This window comes from Phacochoerus africanus, chromosome 14 (assembly GCF_016906955.1).
Source record: "Phacochoerus africanus isolate WHEZ1 chromosome 14, ROS_Pafr_v1, whole genome shotgun sequence".
Classification (NCBI taxonomy): Eukaryota; Metazoa; Chordata; class Mammalia; order Artiodactyla; family Suidae; genus Phacochoerus; species Phacochoerus africanus.
The window spans coordinates 26,988,460-27,016,374 of NC_062557.1; the positions used below are offsets into that span (position 1 = coordinate 26,988,460).

Below are 27,915 nucleotides of genomic sequence, written 5' to 3' on the forward strand. Positions count from 1 at the left end.
AAGATGTTCAGAAGGAATGGGGCGCTGGTTGGAGGCTGGGATGGGCAAGTAACAAGAGGTGAGTGGAAAAAAACTCAGAGCCAGGCCCTGAGAGATCTAAGAAGGAGTTTGGATTTTATCCTGAAGGTGGTATGTTCCCAACAAAGGTTTTAAGCAAGTCTATGATATGTGTAGTTTTGTGCTCTATCAAAAAAGTCATCGAGGAGTTCCCATCGTGGCACAGTGGAAACAAATCTGACTAGGAACCATGAGGTTGTAGGTTCCACCCCTGGCCTCACTCAGTGGGTTAAGGATCCGGTGTTGCCATGAACTGTGGTGTAGGTCACAGACGTGGCTCGGATCTCGAGTGACTGTGGCTGTGGCTGTGGTGTAGGCTGGCAGGTGTAGCTCCGATTGTACCCCTAGCCTGGGAACCTCCATATGCTGTGGGTGCGGCCCTAAAATGCCAAAAAAAAAAAAGAGGAGGGGAATCAATCAGGAGGCAGAGAGTCAAGCAGAGGGCTACTGCAGTAGTTCGGGCCATTTATACATCTCTCCCTGGAGATGGACACAAGAGGGCTGGAGAGAACTAGCAGGTGGCTGAATCTGTAGAACTCAAACACCATTTGGATATTTTCAGGGAGGAGACCACAAGCATGACACCCACGTTTCTGCCTGGGGTGGGAGCACTGGGGCTCGTGCAGATTTGGGCCGGAGGGTGTTGGCAGACACGGTGCCTGTGGGACATCCAGCGTCTTGTAGGAACTCGGAAGAGAGGCTGTCTCCTGGAACCTGTCCCTGCCTGGGCATGTGTGGGGGCAAGGCCCCTCTGGGGGAGGGGAGGGTACGGGGTGGGGTGGGGAGGGCGTCTTAATCACAGGAGCTTCCTAATCATTCCCTTCTTGGTTCTGGGTTGCTGAGGGCAGGGGCCAACCTCATATTCTAGAGGCGGGACAAGAGCGTGTATACGGTGGTGGGGAGTGGTCTCCCGGGCTGCAGAAAAGAGACAGGGAGGGTCCAGAATAGACCACCTTTCTGGCCAGGAAAGGACAGGGCAGGTGATGAGTCTGCTCGTTTCTCAGACTCCGGGCCCATCCTGTCACTCTAGATACATGTCCAGGGAGGGTTTCTATTTATAAGCGAGTGAGGTCAGCTGTTCAAGGCAGGGAAAGCTGGGGGTGGGGTGGGGTGGGGGAGAGTCCAGATGTGGTTAGTCTTAACTTTGAGGGCATTCATTGGCTCCTTTTGGATTTTGCTGAAAGCTGGGACCCTCTCCCCAGAAAACGGATACTTGCATGGATACCCCACGTGGTCTTCCAAGACAGGGGTTTACAGAACCTATCCGGTTCCTTGATCTCCAGGCAGACGGGCCCTGGCTGAGGAGCTGGGGCTGGGGGCTGAGCAAGATTTGGGGGAACCATCTTTTTACAGGTGCACTGGCCCCAGACTTTTAAAGCTTCTCTAGATGTGTGTGTGGGGGGTGCTGTTTTGGAGACAGCTAGTTAAATGGGTGCTCCCCTTCCTGCAGACATTCTCTGGCTCTGGCTCCCCGAGTTCAGCAAATGGGGAACACCCGCTCTGCACAGCACCTGAGGGTAGAATAATAGGACAGGGGTGGGGGCAGTGCCAGGAGCACCCAAGAAACTTCAGTTCCAGCAGAAAAGTCATCCTGCTTCATGGGTGATTATGCCAAATGCCCTCAAGGAGATTTCTGAGGACAGAGGAGAGATGCTCACGCCCAGATGAGGGCCTTTGGAGGACTTCTTGAAGGAGGTGGCTTTTAAGAGTGGCCTTGAAAAATAAGTGGGGATTGGCTCCTGGGGCCAAGAGCAGAGAGGCCTGCTGGACGGATTGGGGTGACTTCCAGCAGCCTGGCCTGGGAATGCACAGGGAGACATGGGCTACTCCGGAGGACAGCGGTGCTGCGCCCCCCACCCCACCCCTGCTCAGAGTTGTCTGAGAAGGATTGATATGGGTCCAGCAGCACCGTTGAAGCCGGAGCTTCCAGGAGGTAGGGGCTGTGTTGGGGGAGGGACCCGGAGGCTATTTCTGTCGTCAGATCAGAGGTGATAAGGGCCCCAATTATGGTGGGAGGGTAGAATGGGTGGGTGGGGGCACAGCAATTCCGTTGCCAGGGTTTGTGGGCTGCTGGAGGGATGAAGGGCAAGCATGGATCCTAGGTAACTCCTAGGTTCCAAGACAGCATCCTGCAGAGGGATGGAGCCTGAAGGTCGGGAAAGGCGCAGGTTTGGAGAGGAGGGGAGAGGCTTTGTCTTGGACGTGCCACATTTGAGCTGGCCGTGGGCCACCCTGGGAAGGCTATCAGGCAGGTTGGCTCTCTGGGTGAGGCGCCAAGGCTTGGAGGGAGATTGATTTGTGTCGTCTACACCCCAGTGACAGCTGGGGAGGTGGGAGTGCGGGAGATGGAGGAGCAGGGAGCCAAGGGGAGGAAGGGCTCCGACTGACCTCTGAGGAGTGTTGGCCTGAGAGGAGGAAGGCAGCCGGAGGGACGCCCTAGGAGGGCAGGAGGTGGCCACCACAGGGTCAGGGAAGTGAAGGGAGGTGGCCATCTGGCAGGAGAGGCTGGCGGCAGGCTCAGGTACTGCCCTGGCGTCCACTCAGAGGAGAGCCAGGAAGAGGGTCCTTGGAGAGAGCTGGAGTGATGGGGTCCAGGGGTGAACAGACCTGGATTCATGTGAAAGTTTCTGCTTTTAGGCAGGGAAGGGATATTGGAGAAGCGAGGAAAACCAGGATGACTGATGGAATGAAATGGAGCCCAACGGCACCTGGGGGCTGGTGACGAAACGGAAGTGCAGGTGGAGGAGGGGCTGGCATCCTTGCAGGAGGGGAGAGAGATGAGAGGTTGCAGGACGCAGAGCTGTTTGGGGTGTGGAAGCCAAGCCCCATGAAGCAGGCGGGAGTGGGGATGGCGACCAAGGCGAGGGAGAGGTTTGAGGCAGCTCCTGGGGGTGAGAAATGGAGACCCAGCCGTGGGGGGCAATGCATACAGGCACAGAGCAGCCCTGGGCCCCAGCAGGGTATTCCCATGTCCAGTCAGCACAGGTTTGTGACTCTGGCGATGCTCAGCAATTCAACAGCCGCAGCAGAGATGCAGAGGGGGCGGGGACTTACCTGGGCTGGAGTTGGACCTTTAAATGGTCCACCTGCTGAGCGAAGAGTTTATGCAAGCGGGTCATGGGCAGGGGCCGATGCTCTGAAATGTTAAGTCCCAGAAGCTTTGGGGTGACTGTCTCCAAGCCGAGTGAGCACTGTGGTTGCCCTGCGCCTACTTAGTTCTGTGTTCCTCGGGGTGGTTCTGGGGAGCTGGCAGGAGGCTATGGGGATGGGCTGAAGCCACCCCTCATTAAGAGGCACTGGTGGGCAGGAGGGGCTAGAAAAACGTCTGCTGAGAGAGGCCAAGTTCCAAGCTGGAGTGATTCCGGGGGGGTGAGAAGAGCAAGGTCGTGATCTCTATGAGCCTGTGGGGTCTCCTGGAAACCTCCTGCTGCTCAGGTGTCCCCTGACCTCCCACACCTCCTTGGAGGAGGAGGTGGAGGCGGAGGGAGGTCCCCACTGACCCAGTGACCCTCATCTCATCACTGTGGCCCATCTGGACAATCTGTCTCTCTTTTTTTTGGCCATGTGCATGGCATGTGGAAGTTCCTGGGCTAGGGGTCCAACCCGAGCCACATCAGGGACACTAAATCCTTAACCACTAGGCCTCCAGGGAATTCTCTGAACCACCTCTTTTGCATGTGTGGGAACACCTGGCAGGACTGTCAAAAGCAGATGTGAGGTGAGCTGAGGAGTCCGAATTGGGGAGCCGAGATTTTAGGGTCAGTGGAACGGGCGGCAGCTGAGGAGGTGGAGGTTAAGAGTGGCCCGTGGCAGGGCCGCGGTGACTCAACGCAGGGCTCCCCTCAGCTCTGGCCTGGTTTATTCCTGCCTCGCGCCTTCCCTGCAAAAGGCACATCCCCATCCGCCAGAGCCGGCTCACAGGCCTCCTGCCTGGACCGCTGCAGTATCCCCTAATTGGTCTCTGTCTCTTCGTCTCTCCAGGCCATCCACACGCTGCCACCACTGCAGCGGATTAATCTTCTTAATACCCCACTTTGCACATCTCTCCCCTCCCCCCAGAAGCCTCAATGGCAGCATCGTGGGCAGAGGCAAGTCCAGCCTGAGCCGCGGAGGCGGAGTCAAAGCCCATCTGCCTGGGCCCCGCCCACCCGGCAGCCTTGCTCCCCGGCGGCCCCTCCCACCCTCTGACCAGGCAGACACTTGATTCCTGGTCCTGGCGTATGCCCTGCACATTCCTCCCTCTGCTCCTTTGCTCACACTGCCCCAGCCCGGGGTGCCTCCCGCCACCTCCTCCCCACTGGCCCACTGACCTCAGCTGGTTCGAGCTCCTGGGCCCCTCCTGGTGTCTGCCCCCACGTGGTGTTCAGCCGCGGCTCTGCAGGCACTCTGCCCTGCCACGTGTGATGACTGTTGCCACTGTCAGTGCCCACGGGGCCACCTGAGCAGGAAGCTGCCCTGGGCGTTTTCACAGGCTTTAACTCTTGGGTTCTGTAGAGCAGCCTGGCCACAGGGTGATGTTACCCTGTGTAATAGAAGAGGCCCCTGGGACTCAGCAAGGTTCAGAGACTTGCCTGAGGTCACCCAGGCAGAAGGTCTCCCAGTGGGCACGCCTCCTTCCTTCAGATTCAGCCTCACCTCTTAGCAGTGTTGGGTGCACTGTGGGTACTTTAAGGGTCAGTGGATGGAGGTACCCAGTCCTAGGGCTGGCAGTCGGGAGCAGCTTACCTGGAGCCCCATCACGCCAAGGTGACAGGCTGAGAGGGCAGGGGAGGCATTGGGAAATGGGACCTGGGAGATTTACAGTTGGCATCAGCGCAAAGAAGAGCCGGGGCCTCTGGGGGGGTGATGCTCAGGCTGCCTGGCCTCCACTCACAGAAGCCCCCACTGGGCCTTGCCATCTGTGAACAGGAGGGAGGTTGCAACCTAGACTTGAGAAGGGACTTCCTGGCCGCCAAGGGGAGGCCGGTACCTGACCAACAGGCTTGTGTGCGTCTGCTGTCTGCGTGTGTGGCAGGGGCGGCAGTGTGGCGAGACGTGGAGGAAAGTGCAGATGGACCTTGCTCTGCACTTTGCGAAGCCAGCGGGGTGGCCCCATCAAGTCACCACACCTCGGAGCCTCCGTTTCCTTGGCCATCAAGGAGGCTCATCTCCCTCTCTTGTTTGGTTGTGAGCAGGGAGGCAGTGAAACCCTGGGAGGAAGGTATTAGCAGTGCAGTGCCCATGGAGGGCACTAGCAGAAGTTGGCTCCCTCCCTGTCCCTTTGTGGCCGCTGAGGCCGTGATCACAGCTCTGGTCCCTGGGGCAACCGTGTTGCTAAGATTGTGTCTCTGTGTCCTTGTCCTGCGTTTGCAGAACATTCCCAGCCTCCGATTTAGTAACTTGGACAGACCTGGCTGTCTGGAGGAAGAGAGCTTTTTTCCCATGGATCATGGGGGACACTGGGGCCCTGGAAGGGACTAGGCACTGGCCCTAAGTGTGTGCAGTGAGGAGAAAGAGGGCAGGCTCGGGGGAGAGTGCCAGGCCCTTCTTTCTACCGGCTCCTCTGAGTGTGTGTGTCTGTGTGTGTCTGTGAGCGCTCAGGTACAAAGTGTTCCAAGCCCCTTATTGGTAACATCAGGAAATGGTGAGAACACCCCTCCTCCACCCGGTATCGTTGTACTGTAAGGATTCACTGATTAAGAAAACACAATACTGGAGTTCCCGTCATGGCTCAGTGGTCTTGCACCCCAATGGGAACTCCTCAACCTCACTCTTTATTTGTGCATGTACGGTCATGTGAAATATACTTTTCTACACCTTAGAAGGCCCATTACGTATTCAGTCCATCTGCATGCGTGTTTGCATTCACAGGCCTCTAGCTGTCACTCGGGTTGGGTTCAGATCTTGACTGCCTAGCATTATCGGAGTCAGAGTAAGATGGGATTGGGGAGTTCCCGTCGTGGTGCAGCGGAAACAAATCCGCCTAGGAAGCATGAGGTTGCGGGTTCAATCCCTGGCCTTGCTCAGTAGGTTAAGGATCTGGCATTGCTTTGAGCTGTGGTGTGGGTCGCAGATGCGTCTCGGATCTTGCGTTGCTGTGGCTGGAGACCCCTAGCCTGGGAACCTCCACATGCTGTAGTGAGGCCCTAAAAAGACAAAAAGACCAAAAAAAAAAAAAAAGATGGGATTGGGTCCCACTTCCTGGCTCTCCCTTGAGATGCACAGTGACCCTGGGAACCCACAGAGCATCACACCAGTGTAGTCTGTGCTCACCATCTTTATCCAGTCCGAGGATGGACAACTGGACAGATGGCAGTGTGACAGGGAGGAAGGTTCGTTGACCATGACTTTCTGGCAGACTGGACTTGGAAGCAGAGGGTGGGAGATCCACTTAGCCAGGAGGGGTCTGAGCCTGGAGTTTATCTGTCCTGACCGTGGCCCTTTCCCCACCACTTGTGCTGAGCTCCCGCTGGAGGGACGAGAGGTCCTATCTCTCTGTGACCCCACTTGCTAGGTCTGGTGGCAGTGCCCCCACTGACCGTCTGGGGAGCAGAGTCTTAACTGCTGGAGCAATGGGCTTCTTGCCACACAGGCCCCCACCACAGTCCCCCGCTCTTTGGGCAGCTGGCTCTTGGCCCTGCCTGCTGACCCTGGCTCTGCTCCTCAGACCTGCCTTTGGAAAGAATCCACGCATGGGCTGAGAGTGTCTTGCCTTCTAAGTAGCCGTTGACCCCCAAATACCCCTCACCTGCCAGTCAGAAGGCCCTTCCTTCCAAATCTCCCCCCTCCCCACCTGGGTTGGCCGCACAGATTGGGGCCATTAGGATGCATTTGGCAGTGCCCAGGGCCTGGCTCCATGCTTGGGTGACCTACCTGGGCAGCCGGCCAGAGGAGGCAGCTGGGTAAACAGGGGGAGGTGTCTGGTGGACCGAGGGCTTCATCTGGTGTTTTAATTCCAACGTCTTGAGTAGCTACTCTGGCCCTCGGGCTCCTCGGGGGTCAAGAGACCTCATCAGGTGGGCAGTGGGCTCCACCGAACCTGTCCAACCTCACTCCGCAGCTGTAGCCCGCAGCCTGGGGGGCCCCTCCCTTTCCCCCAGACACAGCTCCCTCCCTGTGCTCCACCCTGCGATGCCGTCCCCTCCTCTGCCTGGAAAGATCCCGCTCAGAGAGCAAGGGCTGCCTTCCCGCTAAGGCTTTCCCAGTGTGTTCCTCCTGTACCTTCTCTCCCCGGAACTCCTGCATTGACTGTGTGCATAATTTATTTTGGCACCAAAGTGTGAGGCCTCTTGTGGTTCTTCAGCTGGTGTGTGTGTAACTTGTTTCCAGATAGACTCTGAGGTCCCAGGAGGCAGGGAGCATAGCTGGCCTGTGTTTGCGTGTCTGATGAGTTGCACAGTACCTGCCAGGGTGTACAGTACCTGGGAGATTGTACAGTAGCTCGTGGGTTATATAATACCTGGGAGACTGTACAGTAGCTTGTGAGTTGTACAGTAGCTTGTGGGTTGTACAGTACCTGGGTTGTACAGTAGATGCTTAATATTGAAAGAGGGAGGATGGTGGGAGCTGCGACTGCCCTGGAATAGCAGATGAGGTGAGTTTGTCATTGGTTCTGATGACCTCTCTTGGATGTCTTTGGTCTCAATCTCAGACCCTGGGCAGGAGCATAAAAGAAATTACCTCCAGGGTTTCACTTTTTTTTTTTGTCTTTTTAGGCCCACATCCAAGGCATATGGAAGTTCCCAGGCTAAGGGTCGAACTGGAGCTGCAGGTGCTGCCTACACCACAGCCACAGCAACATAGGATCCGAGTCGTGTCTGCGACCCACACCACAGCTCATGGCAACGCTGGATCTTGAACCCACTGAGCAAGGCCAGGGGTCGAACCCTCATCCTCATGGATACTAGTCGGGTTTGTTAACCACTGAGCCATGACAGGAACTCCTCCAGTGTTTTACATTTGACCAGAGAGGTTGAGGATCTTGCCGAAGGTGGCACAGTGAGTTGACAGGCTAGGCTGAGAATTAAACCAGGTATCCTGGTCCCAGGTAGCAGCTTCAAGTGCCACCTCATCTGTGACAACCCTTCTTGGGGTCTCCCTTCTGTTCATCAGTGTGCTTGTGTGTGCATGCATGCATGTGTGTTCTTGTGTTTGGGTACCCATGTGAGTTGTGTGTGTGTATATGCAGCATGTGCTTGTCTGGAAGGAAGCAACGTAGCCAACAGTTGTCCAAGAGAATTTTGCCAAGTCCACAGAGTAATTGTAGAGCACGTGTGACTTTGCATGTGGCTGTATGACCGGGTATGCGTGTGAGGCCTTAGCAATCACCCTCTTGTGTCAGCCAACATAAGTGTGCTGCTGACCTGGGCCTGCCAAGCTGACATAGCAGCATGGGACAGGATGGGTCTCGGAGCACCCGCTAGGGGATGGATAGAACCCAAGTACAGGCCTCCATGGAGCCTGTGACGCCAGGATCTGAGATTCAGAGCTGGAAATGGCCAGAGGTGGCGGGCTCTGTGCAGTGGCGTATGGTGGCCACCCCCTGGGTGCATTTTCTCATGGACCTTTTGGGGGAGGGTGCTCTGCCTTAGCCCGAGCATTTGGCTCCACTCCTACCCTCTCCCCAGCACCTCTCCATCCCTGACTCCCCTCTCCTGATCCTGAGCTCCACCCCCTACTCCCCTCAGCTCGGATCCTGCGTTGCTGTGGCTGTGCTGTAGGCCAGCAGCTATAGCTCCAATTTGACCCCTAGCCCGGGAACCTCCAATATGCCTTGGATGTGGCCCTAAAAAGACAAAAATAAAATAAGATAAAATAAAACACTGGAGGTAATTTCTTTTATGCTCCTGCCCAGGGTCTGAGATTGAGACCAAAGACACATCCGAGAGAGGTCATCAGAACCAATGACAAACTCACCTCATCTGCTATTCCAGGGCAGTCGGCACCTCCCACCGCTCCACCCCCGACTCCCCTCCTCCCCCGCCCCCAGCTAGCTGTTCCTGCTCCTCCTCTCCCTGTGGCCTGGGTGTGCGGGAGACCTGGGGTGAGGGGCTCAGGGACAAGCCTCGGCCGCTTCATGCCCCGCCTGTCCTCCAGCCCGAGGAGCTCACCAACGCCCTGGAAATCAGCAACATCGTCTTTACCAGCCTCTTTGCCCTGGAGATGCTGCTGAAGCTGCTCGTGTACGGTCCCTTCGGCTACATCAAGAACCCCTACAACATCTTTGACGGCGTCATCGTTGTCATCAGGTGTGACTGCCCCTCCACTGTCTCTTGCCTGAGGCGCCACACAGCCTGTTCCTCTGGGGGTGGAGGGATCTGGAGTCTGGCCCCACTGACCCACAGGACCCCCCACTCCCTGAGCTTGGGTCTCCCCGTAGGCCCCCCTCCGGCTCTTCTCCCTCTGCCTAGGCCCTACCTTGCTCATGCAGAACATGGCTTCACTTATGCTTTGGCTGAGCGCCTCTGAAATCTCCACTCCCATTTCCACTCCTCCTTGCTGACCCCACACAGGCCTGGGGAGCTGGCTTTTGGAGAGGAGCGGGAGGAGGCGTAAGGCCCAGCCAGCTGTCCCCTGCTTGCAAAGATTGCTTGGAGATGGTCGTGAACGGCTGGCAACTTGCTTTAGGGTTTCCAAGACCTGGGGTAAGGGCTCCCACGCCCCCACCCAACCCCCCAGGCCCTGGGCCAGGAGAACTGCTTTATTGCTCTTTGCAATTGGCTTTTGATTTCATTCAAGGAGAACAAAGCAAACATTCCACAACTTGATTCTGTTGCATTGGCCGATTTGAGGGGGACGACTGGCCTGGAGGAGGGCTGGGGTTGACATCTCTCAAAACAAACCCTCGCTTCTTGAGCTCCTGCTTGGAGGCCTAAGGGTCCCTCAGGGCCCCACCTTCTCTGGGCTGCCAGACCAGACCCTCAGGAGCTGCTGGGCCGTCCCAGAGGGCGGGCTGGGAGAAGGCTGAGCCTGCAGCCGGCTCAGGCTCCCGTTCGGGTCCCCTTGCCCCTTGCAGTGTGTGGGAGATCGTGGGCCAGCAGGGGGGCGGCCTGTCGGTGCTACGGACCTTCCGCCTGATGCGGGTGCTGAAGCTGGTGCGCTTCCTGCCGGCGCTGCAGCGGCAGCTCGTGGTGCTCATGAAAACCATGGACAACGTGGCTACCTTCTGCATGCTGCTCATGCTCTTCATCTTCATCTTCAGGTGAGGGCAGGTGCGGCCTCCGTGCCAGCGGGGCGTGGGCTCGAGGGGCGGGCTGGCCGGGGCCTTGACCCCGCCCCCTCGGGTGGCTCCTGTGTCCTCAGCATCCTGGGTATGCATCTCTTCGGCTGCAAGTTTGCATCCGAGCGGGACGGGGACACGCTGCCGGACCGGAAGAATTTTGACTCCCTGCTCTGGGCCATCGTCACTGTCTTTCAGGTGCCAGGGTCGCAGGGCAGTGTGGGCGGGGCGGGGGGGTGGTGGTAGGCGGTGTGTTCCAGCTGGAGGCCCTGGCTCCCATCCTCTGCCAGCAGATCCTGACCCAGGAGGACTGGAACAAGGTGCTCTACAATGGAATGGCCTCCACGTCGTCCTGGGCTGCCCTCTATTTCATTGCCCTCATGACCTTTGGCAACTACGTGCTCTTCAACCTGCTCGTCGCCATTCTGGTGGAGGGCTTCCAGGCGGAGGTAACCCCCTGCCCGCAGCAGTCTGCTCCTGGGAGAAATCGGCCTCCTGGCTGGAGCTGGGATATCCTGGAAGGTTCTGTAGGATGCTCCCTTCAGACAATGTGGGGTGGGGGCAGGGGTGGGGGACTAGAGGCGGGAGGTTCTGGGTCTCAGGCAGCCCCTCAGTGCTGAGGAGACACAGTCGGTGATTGTGGAGAGGTCCCTGGATCCTGAGTGAGCTGCTGAATGGGTCTCCCCCTCAAAGTCGGCTAGACTCTTCCCCAGAGAGCCGGACGAGATGGGTGTCACAGGGTGCCCTTGGACCCCTGAGCCTAGGTGCGCCTGGGGACATCTGGAGGGGACCCATCTGAGCCGGGGGTGGGGAAGCTTGCATGCAAGTTATCTGAGCTTTGGCTGAGCTGGCGAGGATGCCACCGGCGCCTGGGCAGGGCTGAGCTGCCCGGGGTTGAGAAATGAGCCCAATTAGCTGCGGGCATGGCAGGGCTGAGCGTCCTATTTCCAGCCCAGGCTCCATCATCTCCATCACAGGCAGCGTCATCAATTAATATTGATTTACACTGATCCTGCCCTTGCCCTGCCAGGACACAGCCTCTGCCTGAAGGGCTGCACCCCGCTCTGCTCTCTCAGCTCTGCCTCTCTTCCAACCTGAGCCCCGGGCCCAGCCCAACGTCCCAGCACCTAGCGCAGGGCAGGTCGACTCAACCTAGAAATGCTCCAGGTTAGGCATGGAGAAGCTCTTGGTCCAGTTCTCTCCGGGTGACCCGGATGGAAACTCCCGCTGCGGCCTGGTCTATAAATACCCAGCACACGGTGGAAAAACAAAAATCTATTTTCCGACTCTTTCCCAGCCTTGCTAGGGAGGGCTGTTCCCCGTGGGCCGGGCTGGGCTGGTGGGTGCGGGTGCATCTGTCCCACACCTGCCTCCCCCCATTGTAAACTCTGTAGCTACCCATCATCGCATCTCCTCCCAGCTGGGTGGCGGCGAAGGCAGCTGGTCAGGGAGGCAGGCCCTGCCTTTGATGCTGGCTAGGCCTCTTGATGGAAGGGAGGGACATGTTACCCTCCCAGGGATGGGACATTTATGTGGGGCTTCCCTGGGGTCTGAAGGGTTAAGGGGTGCCACCACGCTCCCACAAGATCCAAGATCTCTAGGGAGCCCCCCCCCCCCATTTGGCCGCTGCTCATGGCCCGTGGGAGGAAGAGCTGAGTGGGACCAGGGGTCCTTCAGCCCTTTCCAGACCACAGCCTATTCTGACAGCTAAGAGTCCCTCAAAATTCCCATGGAATTCAGTGGCAATGGAAAACACCCCAAGCCTATTCCCCTCCCCACCAGCCGGCTCGGCAGTCTGGGAGGGGCCCATTGCACAGCCCCCTCCCCATCAATGGTCCTTCTGGCTGTTAAACTGAGAGCCGCTGAGCCAGCCTGGTTGCTAGGCAGCGGCAAAGTCTGCGTGTGGGAATGGAGAGCAGCCTGGCCCCTGGACCTGGCCTGGTCACTCTGTCCCCGCTAGAGGCTCGTGGCTGCCCCAACACGAGGGGTTGGCCATTACCTGGGACCATACCCTCCTTTCCCTTCAGAGTATAAGGGCCTCGAAGAGGGTCTCACTCAGGGCGTGATGCTTTGGGTCCAGGAGGGGGTGGGGAAAGAATTTGAGAATCTGCCCCTCTCTGTGGGGCTGGGCAGTGGCATGGTCCTGCCATGCCCGTGTGAGGAGCTGGACCAGCTGCTCACTGTCCTGCCAACGCCTGGGACAATGCGGAGGTTGGTCACTCAATGCCAGTGACCTGAACACCCCCAGAGGCCTCTGCCCTCAACTGTAAAGAGTTCCAGGGGGTACATGTGTAGCTCTGAGGGAACCCTGCAATCTGGCCCACATGGGGAACGGGCAGGCTGGCTTTTGCTGTTGTGATGACCTGTTTTGCTCCAAACCAAGCAACCTACCTCCGTAGACGCAGTGGCCGCTCCTCTTTTGTTGAGCGTCACCAGCAGGAGGCCTCAAAGGTGGCCCCCCGCGGGCCTTGCCATCCTTCCAGGAGTCCCAGGGGACTGGGCCAGCTCAGCTGTTGATGTCCTTACTCGCGGGGGGTGAGGGGGGGCAGCGCCCTGAATCCCTGTATATTTATCATCTGCACACTTAATTAAATGAACAGGCAGCCGGCCCTGTGTGAGGCCATTAATTGATATCAAACAACATCGTCGCCGTCATCCCAGTGTTACTTGTCACATCCCATCCCGGTAGGGAGCATTCTGATTCGGCGGGCATGGGTAGGAGTTAGGAGGCTGTGCTTGCTCCTGGCCTTTTGTCTCCTCTAACTTCCACCCACTCCTCCTTCCCACTCTCCCTGCCCGTTCCCCAAGCCCGCTGCTTCAGAGCCAGTGGGAGGTGAGCTGGAGACTCAGGTCCAAGGCCCAGAGGCACCTCTTCTTCTCTTTATGATTTGGGGCGGTTTTCATAACTCTCTGAGCCTCAGGTGCTTCCTCTAAGCACTAGCGGTCCCTCCTTCCCACCCGGGGAGGAGGTGTGCCAGTGTTAATGAAGCAGTTTAGGGATGCCTGGCCTGCCCCCCAGTGAATGGTAGCTGTTATTAGAATCACTGGGGTGGGGGTGGGGGGCGGGGGCTCCATCACCTGCCCTGCCCTCGATCCCCATGTCCGTGGCCTCTGCCCTCACCCTTCGGATTCATTCTGGCCCCGGGGCCTGTGGTTGAATTTTGGAAGGCCGTTCCATCCCCTTTCTTGCCCTCTCCCACCCCGTGTCTCATGTCCCCCACCTTGGGTTTGCACCCCTCCTTTTCTTCCTCCTCTCTCGACATTGCTGATGTTTGAAAGCCTGGCGCCTGTGACAGTGCCCGTCCCCGCCTCCCCCTCTCCCTGTAGGAAATCAGCAAACGGGAAGATGCGAGTGGACAGTTAAGCTGTATTCAGCTGCCTGTCGACTCCCAGGGGGTAGGTATGCGCTCCTGAGTCGGCATGCCCCCCACCCCCGCCCCATCCCCGCGACCCCCCCGACTCCGCCTCCGTGTCTGTGCTTGTGTTCCCGCTCAGCTGCTGTGCAACCTGTGGTGGCCGTGGTGGTTCTTGGTGTCGTGAGGTTTGCTTGGATTTTAAGTCCCTTCCCCCCTGAGGATATCGAAGGGAGGGCCCCCTTGCCTCTGCCCTGTTCTCCTGCAAAGGGCGCCAATCCGTCCCGCCAGACCGGTGGATGGGCCGGAGAAGGAAGGGACTTAGAATCCTCTGTGTGCACGTGTGTGGCACGCCGCGTGTGCGTGCCTACGCCGTGGTCCCCGAGGACCTGAGTCATCGGGCCTCAGTGAAGTCGGGATCTGTGGCCGCAGACCGTGCTCCCCCGTTTCTCTCCCCTCCTCCTTGCCTTGAGCCCCCGATGGAGACCCCACAAAGCTGCCTCAGCTCAGAACAAGTCTGGGGTGCGGGTGCCTCTTGCCAGAATGGACCAGAATTCATTTATTTATTTTTTTCATTTTTAAAAGTCCATGGATGTAGAGTATTGTGTAGGATGTACCAGAATGTTAAATCAACTTTCTGAGTCTCTGGCCCCTTGACCACCTAGGAGGCCTGGCAGGTCTTCTGGGGCGCGTTCCTCCTCTGGCCCCCGGCCCCCGGCCCCGAGCCTGTGCCCTGCTGTTTCCTGTACTGGCACCAGAATTGGGGGCAAAGCCAGGATTCTCCTGGGACCCCACGGTGCTGCGCATCCCCAGCAGCCCCCTGGAGATCCCACTTGATAATTAAAGGCCTCGTTAGGGAAGTAAACTGAGTTAATGAAAACGATCCCCCGAGATGCCAATTACGCAATATTTATGTCCTTATCAAAAGTAGCAATCAAGTATTTCTTAATAACTTCTTAAGGAGAAGTGTGTCATTACTGGGAAACCTACTGACCTGCTCAGGAGGAAGGAAAAAACTGTCCCAGAGATGGAGAGAGGGACAAATGGGGCCGGGGAGGAGGCGGGGGCCTGGGGAAGACGGAGGGAAGAAGAAAAGGGTCGGAAGTGGCTTCCTTGGGCTCAGCTGCTCTGTCTGCGGTCCTTCCATTTCGCTCTGGAGATCTCAGGTCTGAGGCTCAGGGCAGGGCCGCCTTGGAGGGAAAGCAGAGGGCACAAGTGGCCTTTGGAACGGAGGCCCTAGTGACCACTTCACTCAGGTCCCCAGCTCCCCCTGGCCTGTGCCACCCACCCTGCCCGCCCAGCTGTCCCCTTTCCCCTCAGCCCTTCTTGGAACCCGTCCCAGCCAGGCTGGTTGGGCTGTGGGTTCTGGGGATAGCCGTGGCCTTCTCTGAGGTGGCAGAGACCCTGGGGAGCCCTGGGCCCAAGCCTGGGTGGTCTGGCCTGCGCCAGTGCATGCCTCGTGCCGTGGTTGCTGGTTCCTGTGGCCTCTATGTGGTGTGTGCGTGTGAAGTCAGGGAGACCTCCACCCCCTCCTCCTACCCCTGCCCGGCCAGGACCCTAACGGCCTGCTGCTCCCCCACCTCAGGGAGACGCCACCAAGTCCGAGTCGGAGCCTGATTTCTTCTCGCCCAGCCTGGATGGCAATGGGGACAGGAAGAAGCGTTTGGCCTGTGAGTATCTCTCCTGGGGGTGTGGCCCCTGGCTCCAGGCCAACCTCGAGTGGACTCAGCGTGCCTCCCTCTGTCCCCCTGTAGTGGTGTCTCTGGGAGAGCACCCAGAGCTACGGAGGAGCCTGTTGCCACCTCTCATCATCCACACGGCCGCCACGCCCATGTCGCTGCCCAAGAGCTCCAGCACTGGCCTGGCAGAGGTGCTGGGCCCTGCCTCCCGCCGCACCAGCAGCAGCGGGTCGGCCGAGCCAGGGGCGCCCCACGAGATGAAGTCACCGGTAGGGGGTGCATGTGGGTGCTGGACAGTGGGAGATGTACAGACGTCAGGAGGGAAGAGAGGTGGAAAGGGGGGGCCCAAGGGGACAGTCCCTGAGTCATGGGTTGGACAAGGCCTGGGGGGCAGTGGCAGCAGTGGGGGGGGGAGGTTCCGTAGGGCTGGTGATGCAGGCAGTGTAGGAGGGCAGAAGTGTAAGGTTTGGGAGTTCCCATTGTGCCTCAGCAGGTTATGAACTCGACTAGTACCCATGAGGTTGTGGGTTCAATCCCTGGCTTCGCTCAGTGAGTTAAGGATCCAGCGTTGCTGTGAGCTGTGGTGTAGGTCGCAGACACAGCTCAGATCCCACACTGCTGTGGGTGTGGCATAGGCTGGCAGCTGCAGCTCTGATTCAACCCCTAGCCTGGAAATTTCCATATGCTGCAGGTGTGGCCCTAAAAAGCAAAAAAAAAAAAAAAAAAAAAAAAAACGAAAAGAAAAGAAAAAGAAGAAGAGGTGCAGGGTTCTAATCCTGCTTCTTTTGTTCCCTAATTGATCTTGGGTGCCACTCAATCTCAGAGTGTCCTCTGTAAAATGAGAGGTCCCTACCTCCTTACTGCCTCATCATAATAATGTTGAGGAATTCCTGTCGTGGTGCAGTGGTTAACGAATCTGACTAGGAACCATGAGGTTGTGGGTTCGATCCCTGGCCTTGCTCAGTGGGTTAAGGATCTGGCATTGCCGTGAGCCGTGGTGTAGGTCGCTGATGTGGTTTGGATCCCATGTTGCTGTGACTGTGGTGTAGGCCGGTGGCTACAGCTCCAATTGGACCCCTAGTCTGGGAACCTCCATATGCTGCAGGAAGCGGCCCTAGAAAAGGCAAAAAGACAAAAAATAAAATAAAATAAAATAATATGGAACCCCATCTATTTACTGATTCTGTGCTAGACACTCTTCTAGACATTGATTATCAGTAGTCTAAATGCATGTGATCTTGGAACTCCTGTTGTGGCTCAGCAGGTTAAGAACCCAACATTGTCTCTGTGAGGATGCTGGTTCAATCCCTAGTTCAATCCCGGGCCTCGCTCAGTGGGTTCAGGATCCAGTGGTGTGACAAGCTGTAGCATAGATTGCAGATGCGGGGCTTGGATCCCATGTTGCTGTGGCTGTGGCGTAGGCTGGCAGGTGCAACTCTGATTCAGCCTCTAGCCCGGAAACTTCCATAGGCTGCAGGTGCCGCTATGGAAAAAAAAAAAAATCAAAAACAAAAAGCCAACAAAATGCATGTGATCCTCACAGCAACCCTCTGGTAGGTACCAGTGTTCTCCTCGTTTTACAGATGGGGACCTGTGTCTCAGATTGCCAGAGCCATCTGTGGGAAGCTCTGTGGGTGACAGAGTCAGTATTTTAGTCCAGGAGGTTGGTGTCGGCCCATGTTCTCACTGTCATTTTATACTGCTTCTCAACTCAATGCGGAGTCATAATCTCTTTTACAGATGAGGCGCTGAGGCACAGAGAGGTTTAGTGACTTGCCCCAGGTCACACAGTTGATGTGAATCCATGCATCCAGGTCCAAGGCTCCTGCTCTTACCCCCATATCTGATGTGATGCCAGGGAGGCTCCGAGGAGCCGGGATGCAGGTGAGGGCCATGAGGTCATGGCTGAGACCACTCTCTCCTCTGTTCACCCCTCAGCCGAGCACCCGAAGCTCCCCGCACAGTCCCTGGAGTGCAGCGAGCAGCTGGACTAGCAGGCGCTCCAGCCGGAACAGCCTGGGCCGCGCCCCCAGCCTGAAGCGGAGGAGCCCGAGTGGGGAGCGGAGGTCCCTGTTGTCAGGCGAGGGCCAGGAGAGCCAGGATGAGGAGGAGAGCTCGGAGGAGGAGCGCACCAGCCCAGCGGGCAGTGACCGTCGCCATGGGGGCTCCCTGGAGCGGGAAGCTAAGAGCTCCTTTGACCTACCGGACACACTGCAGGTGCCGGGGCTGCACCGCACAGCCAGTGGCCGCAGCTCAGCCTCTGAGCACCAGGACTGCAATGGCAAGTCAGCCCCGGGACGCCTGATCCGGGCCCTGCACCCTGACGACCCCCCGCTGGATGGGGATGATGGCGATGACGAGGGCAACTTGGTGAGGCCCCTGGGGGCAAGTGACGTCGCACCCCTGACGTTGAGGCGAGGGAGCCATGCCTGAGCTGGTGCAGGGCTGGACGACCCCCTCCCAGTTCTGTGGCATTCAAGGAGTTACCATCGCACCCAAGGGATCCCTGAAGCCAAGCTCCCAACAGGCCCTTTACTCCCTCCGCCCACCCTGCTGAGCCCCAGATCCTTGTCACGCCTGGGGCTGCGGCTCTGTGTCCTTGGTGGATAAGAATGGCTTCGGGCAGATGTGTATGAATCTTTCATGGCCCTCCCCCTGTGACTCAGAAAGACCCATCACTCATCTCTCCAAACTGATGCCCTCCTCTGTCCCCCTCTCTCAGCTCGACCTCATCCCAAGCCTTGAGTTTACACCTGTTTTCACCCCTTCACCTCCCCCCCGCCCAGCCCCCTCAGCACCACCTTTAACCCTGGGGATGAGGCTCAGGGACCCAGGACCTCAGGGTTCTCAGCACATGCGAAGGGGCCAGTGTCCCCTCATCCCAGGTGTATCTTTGAACAGGCAGCTGTGATGGGGACAATGTTTGATAACTGATGTGGTTTCCAAGCCCAGAGGGACGGGGAGGAGGGAAGGCAAGCAGGGGGGCTGGAGGCAGAGATGGGAAGAGAGAAGAGGGGGGGGCAGGTGGAGAAGGGAAGGCTGTGAGAGGGGCTGAGGGGAGTTTCAGGGAGATGGGGAGGTGGTTTGGGGAATACAAGAAGGGAAGCCGGGCAGAGGGCTGGACCAGAGTGGAGAGAGTGGACTAGGCGTGAGCGCCGTGGAGATGCTGAGAGGGAGAGAGGGGTCAATCAGGAACATGGTGGCCTGGCCCCTGCTCACACCCTGGGCCATCCTCCTACAGAGCAGAGGGGAACGGATGAGAGCATGGGTCCGAGCCCGTCTCCCTGCCTGCTGCCTAGAGCGAGACTCTTGGTCTGCCTACATCTTCCCTCCTCAGTCAAGGTCAGCAGGGGTCCCTGACCTGCACCCCGACCTCTCCTTCTCACGGGAAATTTTCCTGGGACTCCATCCCAGGGATGCTAGACATGTCCCCTGACGTGGGGGTGGGCGACAGCGGGGCCTCGGGCCCAGGACGGGTAGGGGCTGGGCAGTGCCTCTAACGCCACCCGGCCTTACCTCCCACTCAGCCTTTGCCTCTGCCCTGCAACAGGTTCCGCCTCCTGTGTCACCGAATCATCACCCACAAGATGTTCGACCATGTGGTCCTTGTCATCATCTTCCTTAACTGCATCACCATCGCCATGGAGCGCCCCAAGATCGACCCCCACAGTGCTGTGAGTCACCAGGGCTGACACAGGGGCTGCCGAGCGCCTGCTTGGTGCCCAGCCCCCACCTCGGGTTAGCGGGTCAGCACCCATGGAGCAAGCCAGGCGAGCAAGGAGGCCCAGAGAGACACAGAGGCAGGGAGTCCGAATCTCCTTGACTCTGACCCTTGCAGCTGGCGCCCCAGGGTGCCTCCTGTGTCCCTCTCCTGCCTCTGTTTCCCTTCTGCGACACAGCAGCCCAGTTGGGGTGTCGCTTCTCTCCTGGAAACGTGAGCTCTGTCACACCCGGCTGTTTGCAGCTGGCCCGTGTGCTTGAGGCCTGGGCGTGAGTCAGCGAGTGACACGGTGATGGGAACAGTGGGACTGGCTCTTGGCCGGGCTGAGTAGCAAAGGGTCTCTGTCTTACTGGGACCTGTGCATTGATGGGGAGGCATCCTACCCCAGCTTGTCCCATGGGTGATGCTGAGTGGAGGAGGGAAGCTGCCCTTTGCTCCTCTTGGTCCTGCCAGGGCACAGACAAGTAGGATTTCAGGGGCATTCAGAAGAGTGTTGGGCACTTCTGCTTGGCTGTGAACCTGCCTGTCCTCAGAAGGAGAGGAGGGGCCATGGGCCTTAGTATCTGGACATCCTCCCCCCGGGGCCCGACCTCTTCAGGGTGGGCCCAGCTGGTCCTGGGAGCTGTCTCTCCCCAGCCTGGCATCACAGTCCCTCTCCCCGACAGTGATCCGGGTCCTAGAAGGGTGGGTGGGGGCTCTGTTGCCCCTCGTGGCATCTTGCACCCCTTGCGTGGAGCTGTCCCTGCCCTCTCACACCGTTGCTCAGATTTCAACGTTGCTGGCACTTCTGCTTTCCATTAGGGTGGGCTCCAGCCAGGCCAGTGGGGTGGGGGTGAGGGTGGGGGGTTGGGGGAGCCCAGGGAATGGAGGGACCAGCTTGGGACTAGGTGAGAACACAGCACTGGGGACCCCCACCCCCAGGGGCCTGTGTCACCCTGGTCCCCTCCTCTGCCTCCTGCCCAGGTCCCTGCCTCTGAGCTCACTGTGGCCCCGGTCTCTCCCTCATCTTCCCACTCTGCCCCTCCATCTCTGGCTCTGTCACGTGTGTGCCTCTCCCTCTCCCCTCTCTCTGCCTCTCACTCCCTCTGACACTCACGCTTTGCCTGCTGCCTCTCCAGCTCTCTCCACCCCTCTCTTGGCCACCCAGCGATGGCATCAGCCCACAGATTATCAGGGGATCGGGTCGCCTTCTTTCCTGGCCCGCCTCACCCTCTGCCTGGCATAAATACGGTGCCCAGGGACGCACAGCCTGTACTCAGGCCCCCAGCTTGGCCTGCGGCTCCGTTTCTGGGGCACACAGCAGGAAAGCCCGTGCGTGGAGCAGAGAGGAGAGCAGGATGGGGGCATCAAGGGATGGAGCTAACTCCTGCTCCAGTTTCAAGAAAGGCATCGGCGAATAGGGCCTGAGAGGTGGAGCTCAGAGGGCAGCACTGTAGTGGGGATCTCTTTTCCCTCCAGGCCCCTCTGGGAGGTGGGGGCAGTTCTGTTCAGTAGGTCTGTTCACAGAGCTGCAAGTGAGTCAGGAGCGGACACCAGCCATGTGCGCGTGTGTGTGCGTGTGCGCATGCGTGTGTGTGCCTGGGAGAGAAGCAGGGCGTGCAGAGCGGAGAGGAGATTGTCTGTTGGGGAAAGGGGGGGGGGGTCGTGCTGAGTCAAATGTCAGAGGCAGTTCCTGGCTTCTGTGTGCAGAGCAGACCTGGCCCAAGAAGAGGGTCCCCGTGGGCAACACCCGTCTGCTCTCACTTACAGGAACGCATCTTCCTGACCCTCTCCAATTACGTCTTCACCGCCGTCTTTCTGGCCGAGATGACAGTGAAGGTGATGGCTGGGGGGGGGTGGCGTTGGTTTGGAGCCATCGGGCTTCCAGTGCGGGGATGGAGGGGAGAAGATGGGCCGCAAAGGGAAGGTAGGGCTGGGGACTGCAGGAAGCCGACAGTGCTGGTGACACGCGGGCATCCCCAGGTAGTGGCGCTGGGCTGGTGCTTCGGGGAGCAGGCCTACCTGCGCAGCAGCTGGAACGTGCTGGACGGGCTACTCGTGCTCATTTCCATCATCGACATCCTGGTGTCCATGGTCTCGGACAGCGGCACCAAGATCCTGGGCATGCTGCGGGTGCTGCGACTCCTGCGGACCCTGCGCCCGCTCAGGTGCCCCCAGTAGCCAGCACCCCACCTGCCCCTGCTTCCTGCCTGGGACGCCCACAGGGAACCCTGTCTCCGGCTCCAGGAGTTACTTCTCATTTAGTTTAACTATAGCCCCCAGTAGTCTCCCTCCACCAGCACCCCTGCTTGGTGACCACCCCCTCATCACGTGACATACTCCTGCAGAGCACAAGACAAGGGCCCTCATAGCCTTCAGCCGCAGCTCTCCCTTGGGTGGTACCCTCAGGGGGAACTCTTGATCCCCCGTGGGAAGGGACAGAGTCTTGTTTCCCCCTTCCCCCCTCTTTACCAGCCCCGTCCCCCGGGGACGACCCCCCAAGTAACACCTCTAGCAGGGGATCTGCCCTTTGAGGAAACCCTCCCCCGTAAGGCAATCAGCCTGCCCCCTGCCCTAGAGTCAGAAATTCCCTTGAGCCTGGGACGTGGGTGGGACTGACACTGACTAGTGAAGTTTCCCTGGCTGTGAGAACCCGCCTCCCCACCCCTTCCCTCCCTGCCTGCCCTCACAACACACTGCATCCCTGGGTTGAGTCACCATTCCGACCCCATCACTTAATACTCTGACATCCTGGAAGTGGCGATGGAGGTGTGAGGGCGGGGGCGGTGGGGGGGTGTCTGCCTGATGCGCCCAGACTGTCAACCTCCTCCCTCCACTAGAGCCCAGGATGGGGACCAGGGAGCCAAGGTGGGAGGGGGTGGCAAGCAGGGCGAGGGGCAAGGGAGTGTCTGCACCGGGAACCCCTCTTACCCCGGCGCCCTCCCTCCCTTCCCAGGGTGATCAGCCGGGCACAGGGACTGAAGCTGGTGGTGGAAACGTTGATGTCCTCGCTGAAGCCCATTGGCAACATTGTGGTCATCTGTTGTGCCTTCTTCATCATTTTTGGCATCCTGGGGGTGCAGGTTTGTGGGGGTCTGGGAACAGCTGTCAGCAGAAGCCTGAGGAGTGGCTTTTCTCTTGGCCCCTGGATGCTGCCATCTTTTTCCCAGAAAGGAATGCATAGGAGTGCTTCTCTGGAAACCCAGGGCCTCAAGCCTCTTTGCCTCCTGGGCGTTTTGCAGAAAACTGGGAGTCTAGAAGAGGCCCCAAAAGGGAGAGGGCCTCTGAGGGGCTTCTGCTGGTGCTGTTCTGCCCCTTTGCGCACCGTGCACTGCGCTCCAAGCCCAGACCCTGGCCCTGGCCCACGGTCTGCTCGGGGATCCCCTCCCTCCCTTCCCTGCTGGAGCCCGTGGGCTGCAGGCCAGACCTGGGAATCCAGGACCCAGACAGCTGGGCCAGGTTAGCAGCGAGCTGGCAGGCAAGCAGGCAGGCAGGCGGGTGCAGACCCCAGACGAGGCAGGAAGTGGGGGCTGCTGGGGAAACTTGGCCTCTGGCCCAGGGAGGGAACTTGGCTTTGGAGGAAAAAGAAAGGGAGCTGCCTGCAGGATTCAGCAGGCGCCTCCAGGAGCCAGGGGAGCCCCTCTACCCTGGGCTTCCAGAGCACCCCCGGCCCGTGCTCCAGATGTCTCAGACTGCTGGCTGTGGGGCCGGCAGGGTGGCCAGCCCCACCCTCTCCCTTCTTTTGGCTTCCTGGGGGTATCCACTCTGCCCTGGGGAGGGAGCTATTCTTGGGTTTCCTCGAATTCTCTCCAGAGGCCAGGCTAGCTGTCCAAGGCTGTGCGGTGCCTCTTAGCACACCCAGGGCCCCTGCCCTTCTCTTACTTCCCGGCCTCCTTAGGCCTCCTGCCCCTCAAATCCCTTCCCCACAGTCATTGCCTGGTCTGCTCTAAAATGAGGGTGAGCTTTCTGATCAGAAAGACCTGGGTTCCAGCCCCTTTTCTGCCCGCTTCTGGTTGTATGACCTTAGTGAGTAAGTCTACCTCTCTGAGTCTCAGTTTTCCTCATCTGTTAAGTGGGGTCCATAATACCAAGTCTCCCCCCCCCATTAAACCAGATCCCTCGGACCTCCCCAGAGTGTCTGAGTCAGCGGGTCTGGGGTGGCCCTGAGAATTTATATTTCTAGCACATTCCCAGCTGATGCCAATGCTGCTGGTCCAGGGACACTATTGGAGAAACTCTGGCCTCCCCCTTGGTAGAAAATGAATGACGGGAGCTCCTATCGTGAGAAGGATGAGGATGAGGATGCGAGTTCGATCCCTGGCCTCGCTCAGTGGGTTAAGGATCCAGTGTTGCTGTGAGCTGTGTTGTAGGTCGAAGACATGGCTCGGATCCTGAATCGCTGTGGCTGTAGTGTAGGCCGGCCGCTACAGCTCCGATTGGCCCCCTAGCCTGGGAACCTCCATATGCCATGAGTGTGGCCCTAAAAAAAAGGACAAAAAACCAAAATGAATGACTGTTTCCCCTCCCACCCTCTCCCAGTGCTCTGCTCCAAGGAGCTCAGAGGAAGGGGTGCCTGTAGGGGAGGTGCCCCCCATCAGCGTTTCCCTCACTTGACCGAGCACCTGGTCCTCACCCAGGGTGTGCTGGGATCGCTTAGGCCCCCGGGGGCTGGGCTGGGCTCCCTGTGCTTACAGCTCACTCCTCTCTGTCTCCGGGTCTGTGTGTGTTCAGCTCTTCAAAGGGAAGTTCTTCGTGTGCCAGGGCGAGGACACCAGAAACATCACTAACAAGTCCGACTGTGCTGAGGCCAGTTACCGGTGGGTCCGGCACAAGTACAACTTTGACAACCTTGGCCAGGTGAGCCCCCGGCTCCGAGGTGGAGGTGGGCGTGGTGGCCGGAGTCTGGAGAAGATGCAAGTCCAGGCTGAATGATGCGTGCGGGGCAACTGGCTTGCGGGTCTAGTGAATGGGTCCTAAGGGTACCTACTTGGCAGGGGGCAGCGAGGATGCAGTGAGATGACGTGTCTCTTTGCTTCGCCTGGTACCAGGAAACAGCCGTATTGTCAAGACGGTTCTTTTTCTCACTCCACATTCACAGAAACGGAGATGGAGGGAGTTCCCGTCATGGCGCAGTGGTTAACGAATCCGACTAGGAACCATGAGGTTGCGGGTTCGGTCCCTGCCCTTGCTCAGTGGGTTAACGATCCGGTGTTGCCGTGAGCTGTGGTGTAGGTTGCAGACGCGGCTCGGATCCCACGTTGCTGTGGCTCTGGTGTAGGCTGGCGGCTACAGCTCCGATTCGACCCCTAGCCTGGGAACCTCCATATGCCGTGGCAGCGGCCCAAGAGATAGCAAAAAAGACAAAAAAAAAAAAAAGAAAAGAAATAGAGATGATGGAGGAAAATGAAAGATACCACTCAGTTTTGCTGCCTTGTTTCCCTGCCCCACCCAGGTTTGGGTTTCTGGATTTCCAAGACCCCGGGGTCCCTTGCTCTACCTGCTGGCGGTCACCTCCCACAGCTCCTCTGGCCTCATCGCGGCTGTGGAGCCTTAGGACAGAGCGCCCTCCTGGGGCCTGGCGTGTGACGCCAGCCTCGCCTCTGAAGGCCTAGGTCCCTGAGCCACTGCCAGGGGACGCTCTGGGAGGGGAGGTGGTAAGTGGCTTGGCCACACATCCTGAGTTTCAAATGGCCCTTTGGTCCCCTTGTCCCCAGGCCCTAATGTCCCTGTTCGTGCTAGCCTCTAAGGATGGCTGGGTGGATATCATGTATGACGGACTGGATGCTGTCGGCGTGGACCAGCAGGTAGGGCTGAAGCGGGCAGGATCCATCTGTGGGCTCAGGTCACTCACCGTGGGCCACCTCTAGCGGTGACAGGGACAGGCACTGGACAGAAAGGCAGCAGGGCAGGTTCCAAGACGGCATCCGAGAGGCATCACCTCCTAAGGGCCGAGGCTGTCACGGGGTGGCCTGAGGGCCCATCTGGGCATGTTTCATTGGCTTGCAACATATTGCAATTCTTTTGAATTAGTGGTACACAATAAAAACTTGACACATTTCACATGCACATCCAGACTGGGGCCTGTTCGGGAGAAGACCAAAGATCTGGGAACCCTGGGCTCACGTTTCCTGAGGGGCAGCGGTCCGCTAAAGCCAAGATGCAGACGCTCCTTTTGGCGAGAACGTCCACTCTCTGCTTTGCCACAGTCCTCGCCCCTCCCTACTGCCTAACACCACGCCCGCATCATTCGCTCTATACCATCTGCTGGGTCTGTGCCACTGAGTGTGTGGGCCCTGTCTTAAGGAACCCCGGGCGGTGGGGCAGTCCCTGTGACAGGTACCCTCGGGCTGATGTCTCCCCCTGTCCTTCCTACTCCCCGCCAGCCCATCATGAACCACAACCCCTGGATGCTGCTGTACTTCATCTCGTTCCTGCTCATTGTGGCCTTCTTTGTCCTGAACATGTTTGTGGGCGTGGTGGTGGAGAATTTCCACAAGTGTCGGCAGCACCAGGAAGAGGAGGAGGCCCGGCGGCGGGAGGAGAAGCGTCTCCGGAGATTGGAGAAAAAGAGAAGGAGTAAGGAGAAGCAGATGGCTGGTCGGTAGTCTTTCCACATCTCTCTGAGTCGTGCTTGACCTTGGCCTTGAGACCATAGTGGGCCAGGGGCTGGGGCGGGGGGCTGGGAGAAGAGGCTCCCACCCCCTTCCCCACCTCCTCCCCCCTGGAGAGCATGTCAGCCTTTAGAGCCTGCATGAAGCAGCCCCGTCCAGCCCTCGGGGCGGGGGGCAGGGGAGCTACCCCCGCCCCCCGTGGGGCTCCCGGTCTCAGCATCGTGCTCCCCAGATGATGCCACGTGGTAGCTGATGCACGGCCCCTCCCAGCTCAACTCAGAGAGGGGCCTCTTGAGATGAAAATCCTGCTGCTTTGCCCCCCTGCCAGTGTCCAGGGACCCTGGGCTTAGCCCAGGTGCCAGCCTGGCCTGCCCCAGGGCTGGCCAGCAAGCATCTTCAACCTGTGGCTGCCCAGCGTCTGTAGCTGCTGGGCAAGGCCTCTGCAGAACCTACAGATGGACCGTGGCCTGAGCAAATCTCAGACCCCCTTTCCTCCCTTTCTCCAGCAGAACTCTCTGGCTTCGAGACTGTTATGTTTTTTTGGCCAAGCAGTTACAACACAAAAACCAAAAACCTCTCCCAGCTCAGGGAAGGTCTGAGGTCACAAGAACCCTAAGCTCATGACACTCCGGCCTTAGACCTTTCAGCCCCTTACCGGCGATCAACATCTTTTGTCATTGCACCCCACCCCCCCACCCCCCGTCCCCATCCCTCCTCATGCTCTGACACCAGGGGTGGGCTGAGACTAAGCAAAAGACACCCAGATTCCAGGGAGGACACCCACCCGGGCTGATAGGCGTGCGGGTCCCGTTGTTTCCCTGTGCGTCTCCAGGTGTGTCTGCCCTTGGCTCCCATCCCCGTCTTCTGGGCTCCTGCCTGTCTGTCTGGTGCTCGACAGTCTGTGTGACTCTCTCTCAGTCACTGCCCACGTCTCTCTAAGTGACTTATGTGTGGGTTTCTCTGAGCCTTTGTGTGTCTGTCTCTGTTTGGTCTGCGGGTTTCCCCTCCTCTCTCCACCCTTTCATAAACCGCCTTCCTTACGCCGATGATAAGAGGTGCACGGTGCTCTGAGTTTTCCCTTTGGGTTGTTGAAATGTGAGTACTCCCCAGCGGGTCGGGGGCTGCCATGTGCCCCGCAGCCCTGGCTCTATCTCCTGTTCCCTGTGAGGGCACCTGGAGCAAGGGGAGGGGTGTGGGGGCATGTGGGGTGGCTGAGGGCGGGACAGAGCTCCTGCTCCTGTGAGAGGGGGTGCTGCTCCAAGCCAGTGGTGCGGGATCCCTGGCCCCTGGGCAGCCGCTCTGGGGTGGGGGTCCCGTCTTGGCTCCCAGTGGATGGCTGAGGCTGAGCAGGTGCACTGCCCCCAGCAACCATACTCCCACCCCTGCTCCGCCTGCCCCTCCTTGCAGTCTGCCTTCCCGGCAGGACACCTGCAGATGGAACTCTTTGTTGGCAGGAGGCCCTTGTGGCCCTGCCTGACCAGCTGGCTCCCCTTCTGGGGTCTGCAGCCATCTCGGGTGCTGCTGAGGCCGCAGTGCCGGTAGGAGTGGCCCTCTGTTCTGATCACAGGCTTCCTGCCCCTCCCCAAGCCTCCGACTCCCTGCCCCCCTGTGACCCTGACAAGCCCCACTGCTCAGCTTCCTCAAGGACCCCCCCGCCACCCTATTATAGGCAGAGTGAGGGGCGGAGCCCAGGAGGAGCCAGCTGCTGAGGGGGCCCTGCCCAGCCCACCTGGTCTGGCCAGTGACCAATGTCATGTTTCGTTCTTTTAGATCTAATGCTGGACGATGTAATTGCTTCCGGCAGCTCCGCCAGCGCGGCGCCAGGTACTGCGTCTGGGGTTATGGGTTCCAGAGTGTGGGCCTGGGTGGGTCAGGCCTCACCTGCCTCCAGGCCCCCCTCATGCGTGCGGGCCGTCCTCTTTGCTCCCTCTCCATGGCTCACTGGTTCTGTCCCCTCAGGGTGAGGGTCCCTGGATGCCGGGCTCCTTGGCATCCTCTAGGCCTGTGCTAGTTGGACAGGAGGTGAGGGCCTTAGCCCCCCTGCTCCATCCGACTACCCTGGATGGACCCTCCTTGTCTGGCCAGGCTTCCAGGGCCCAAGCCCCCAGCACCCCCTGCCCCTGCCTCTTCCCACTCCTGCCCTCTTCCCGGGTCACACCCTTCGGTGATTAGAGCTGCAAATCTCTCCTGTCTCCTTGTGTCTGAAGGGGAGACTTTGATCCAGGCGAGCAGGATGAGACGAGCAGAGAGGGAAAGGATTTGTTTTAAAAATGTAACAGTGAATAATTGAACAGACTCATTAATAGTCAAGTAATCG

At 58.8% G+C, this 27,915-nt stretch overlaps 1 protein-coding gene across 7 annotated transcripts in view; it reads left to right on the forward strand.

Annotated features, from left to right (window-relative positions):
- CACNA1G (calcium voltage-gated channel subunit alpha1 G) overlaps nt 1–27,915 on the forward strand; it is a 67,972-nt gene that overhangs the window by 23,398 nt on the left and 16,659 nt on the right. For 3 of the 7 annotated variants that reach the window (XM_047757873.1, XM_047757874.1, XM_047757876.1), the window contains exons 10-26: nt 9,133–9,284; nt 10,052–10,237; nt 10,339–10,453; nt 10,549–10,704; nt 13,583–13,651; nt 15,194–15,278; nt 15,363–15,556; nt 17,226–17,657; nt 18,529–18,629; nt 18,838–18,961; nt 20,758–20,826; nt 20,971–21,155; nt 21,944–22,070; nt 23,719–23,844; nt 24,702–24,791; nt 25,371–25,563; nt 27,369–27,422. In XM_047757873.1, coding sequence (XP_047613829.1) covers nt 9,133–9,284; nt 10,052–10,237; nt 10,339–10,453; nt 10,549–10,704; nt 13,583–13,651; nt 15,194–15,278; nt 15,363–15,556; nt 17,226–17,657; nt 18,529–18,629; nt 18,838–18,961; nt 20,758–20,826; nt 20,971–21,155; nt 21,944–22,070; nt 23,719–23,844; nt 24,702–24,791; nt 25,371–25,563; nt 27,369–27,422 — 2,458 coding nt within the window. The remainder of the gene's footprint in view (nt 1–9,132; nt 9,285–10,051; nt 10,238–10,338; nt 10,454–10,548; nt 10,705–13,582; nt 13,652–15,193; nt 15,279–15,362; nt 15,557–17,225; nt 17,658–18,528; nt 18,630–18,837; nt 18,962–20,757; nt 20,827–20,970; nt 21,156–21,943; nt 22,071–23,718; nt 23,845–24,701; nt 24,792–25,370; nt 25,564–27,368; nt 27,423–27,915) is intronic. The other 4 variants (XM_047757875.1, XM_047757877.1, XM_047757878.1 and 1 more) reach the window with 3 other exon arrangements.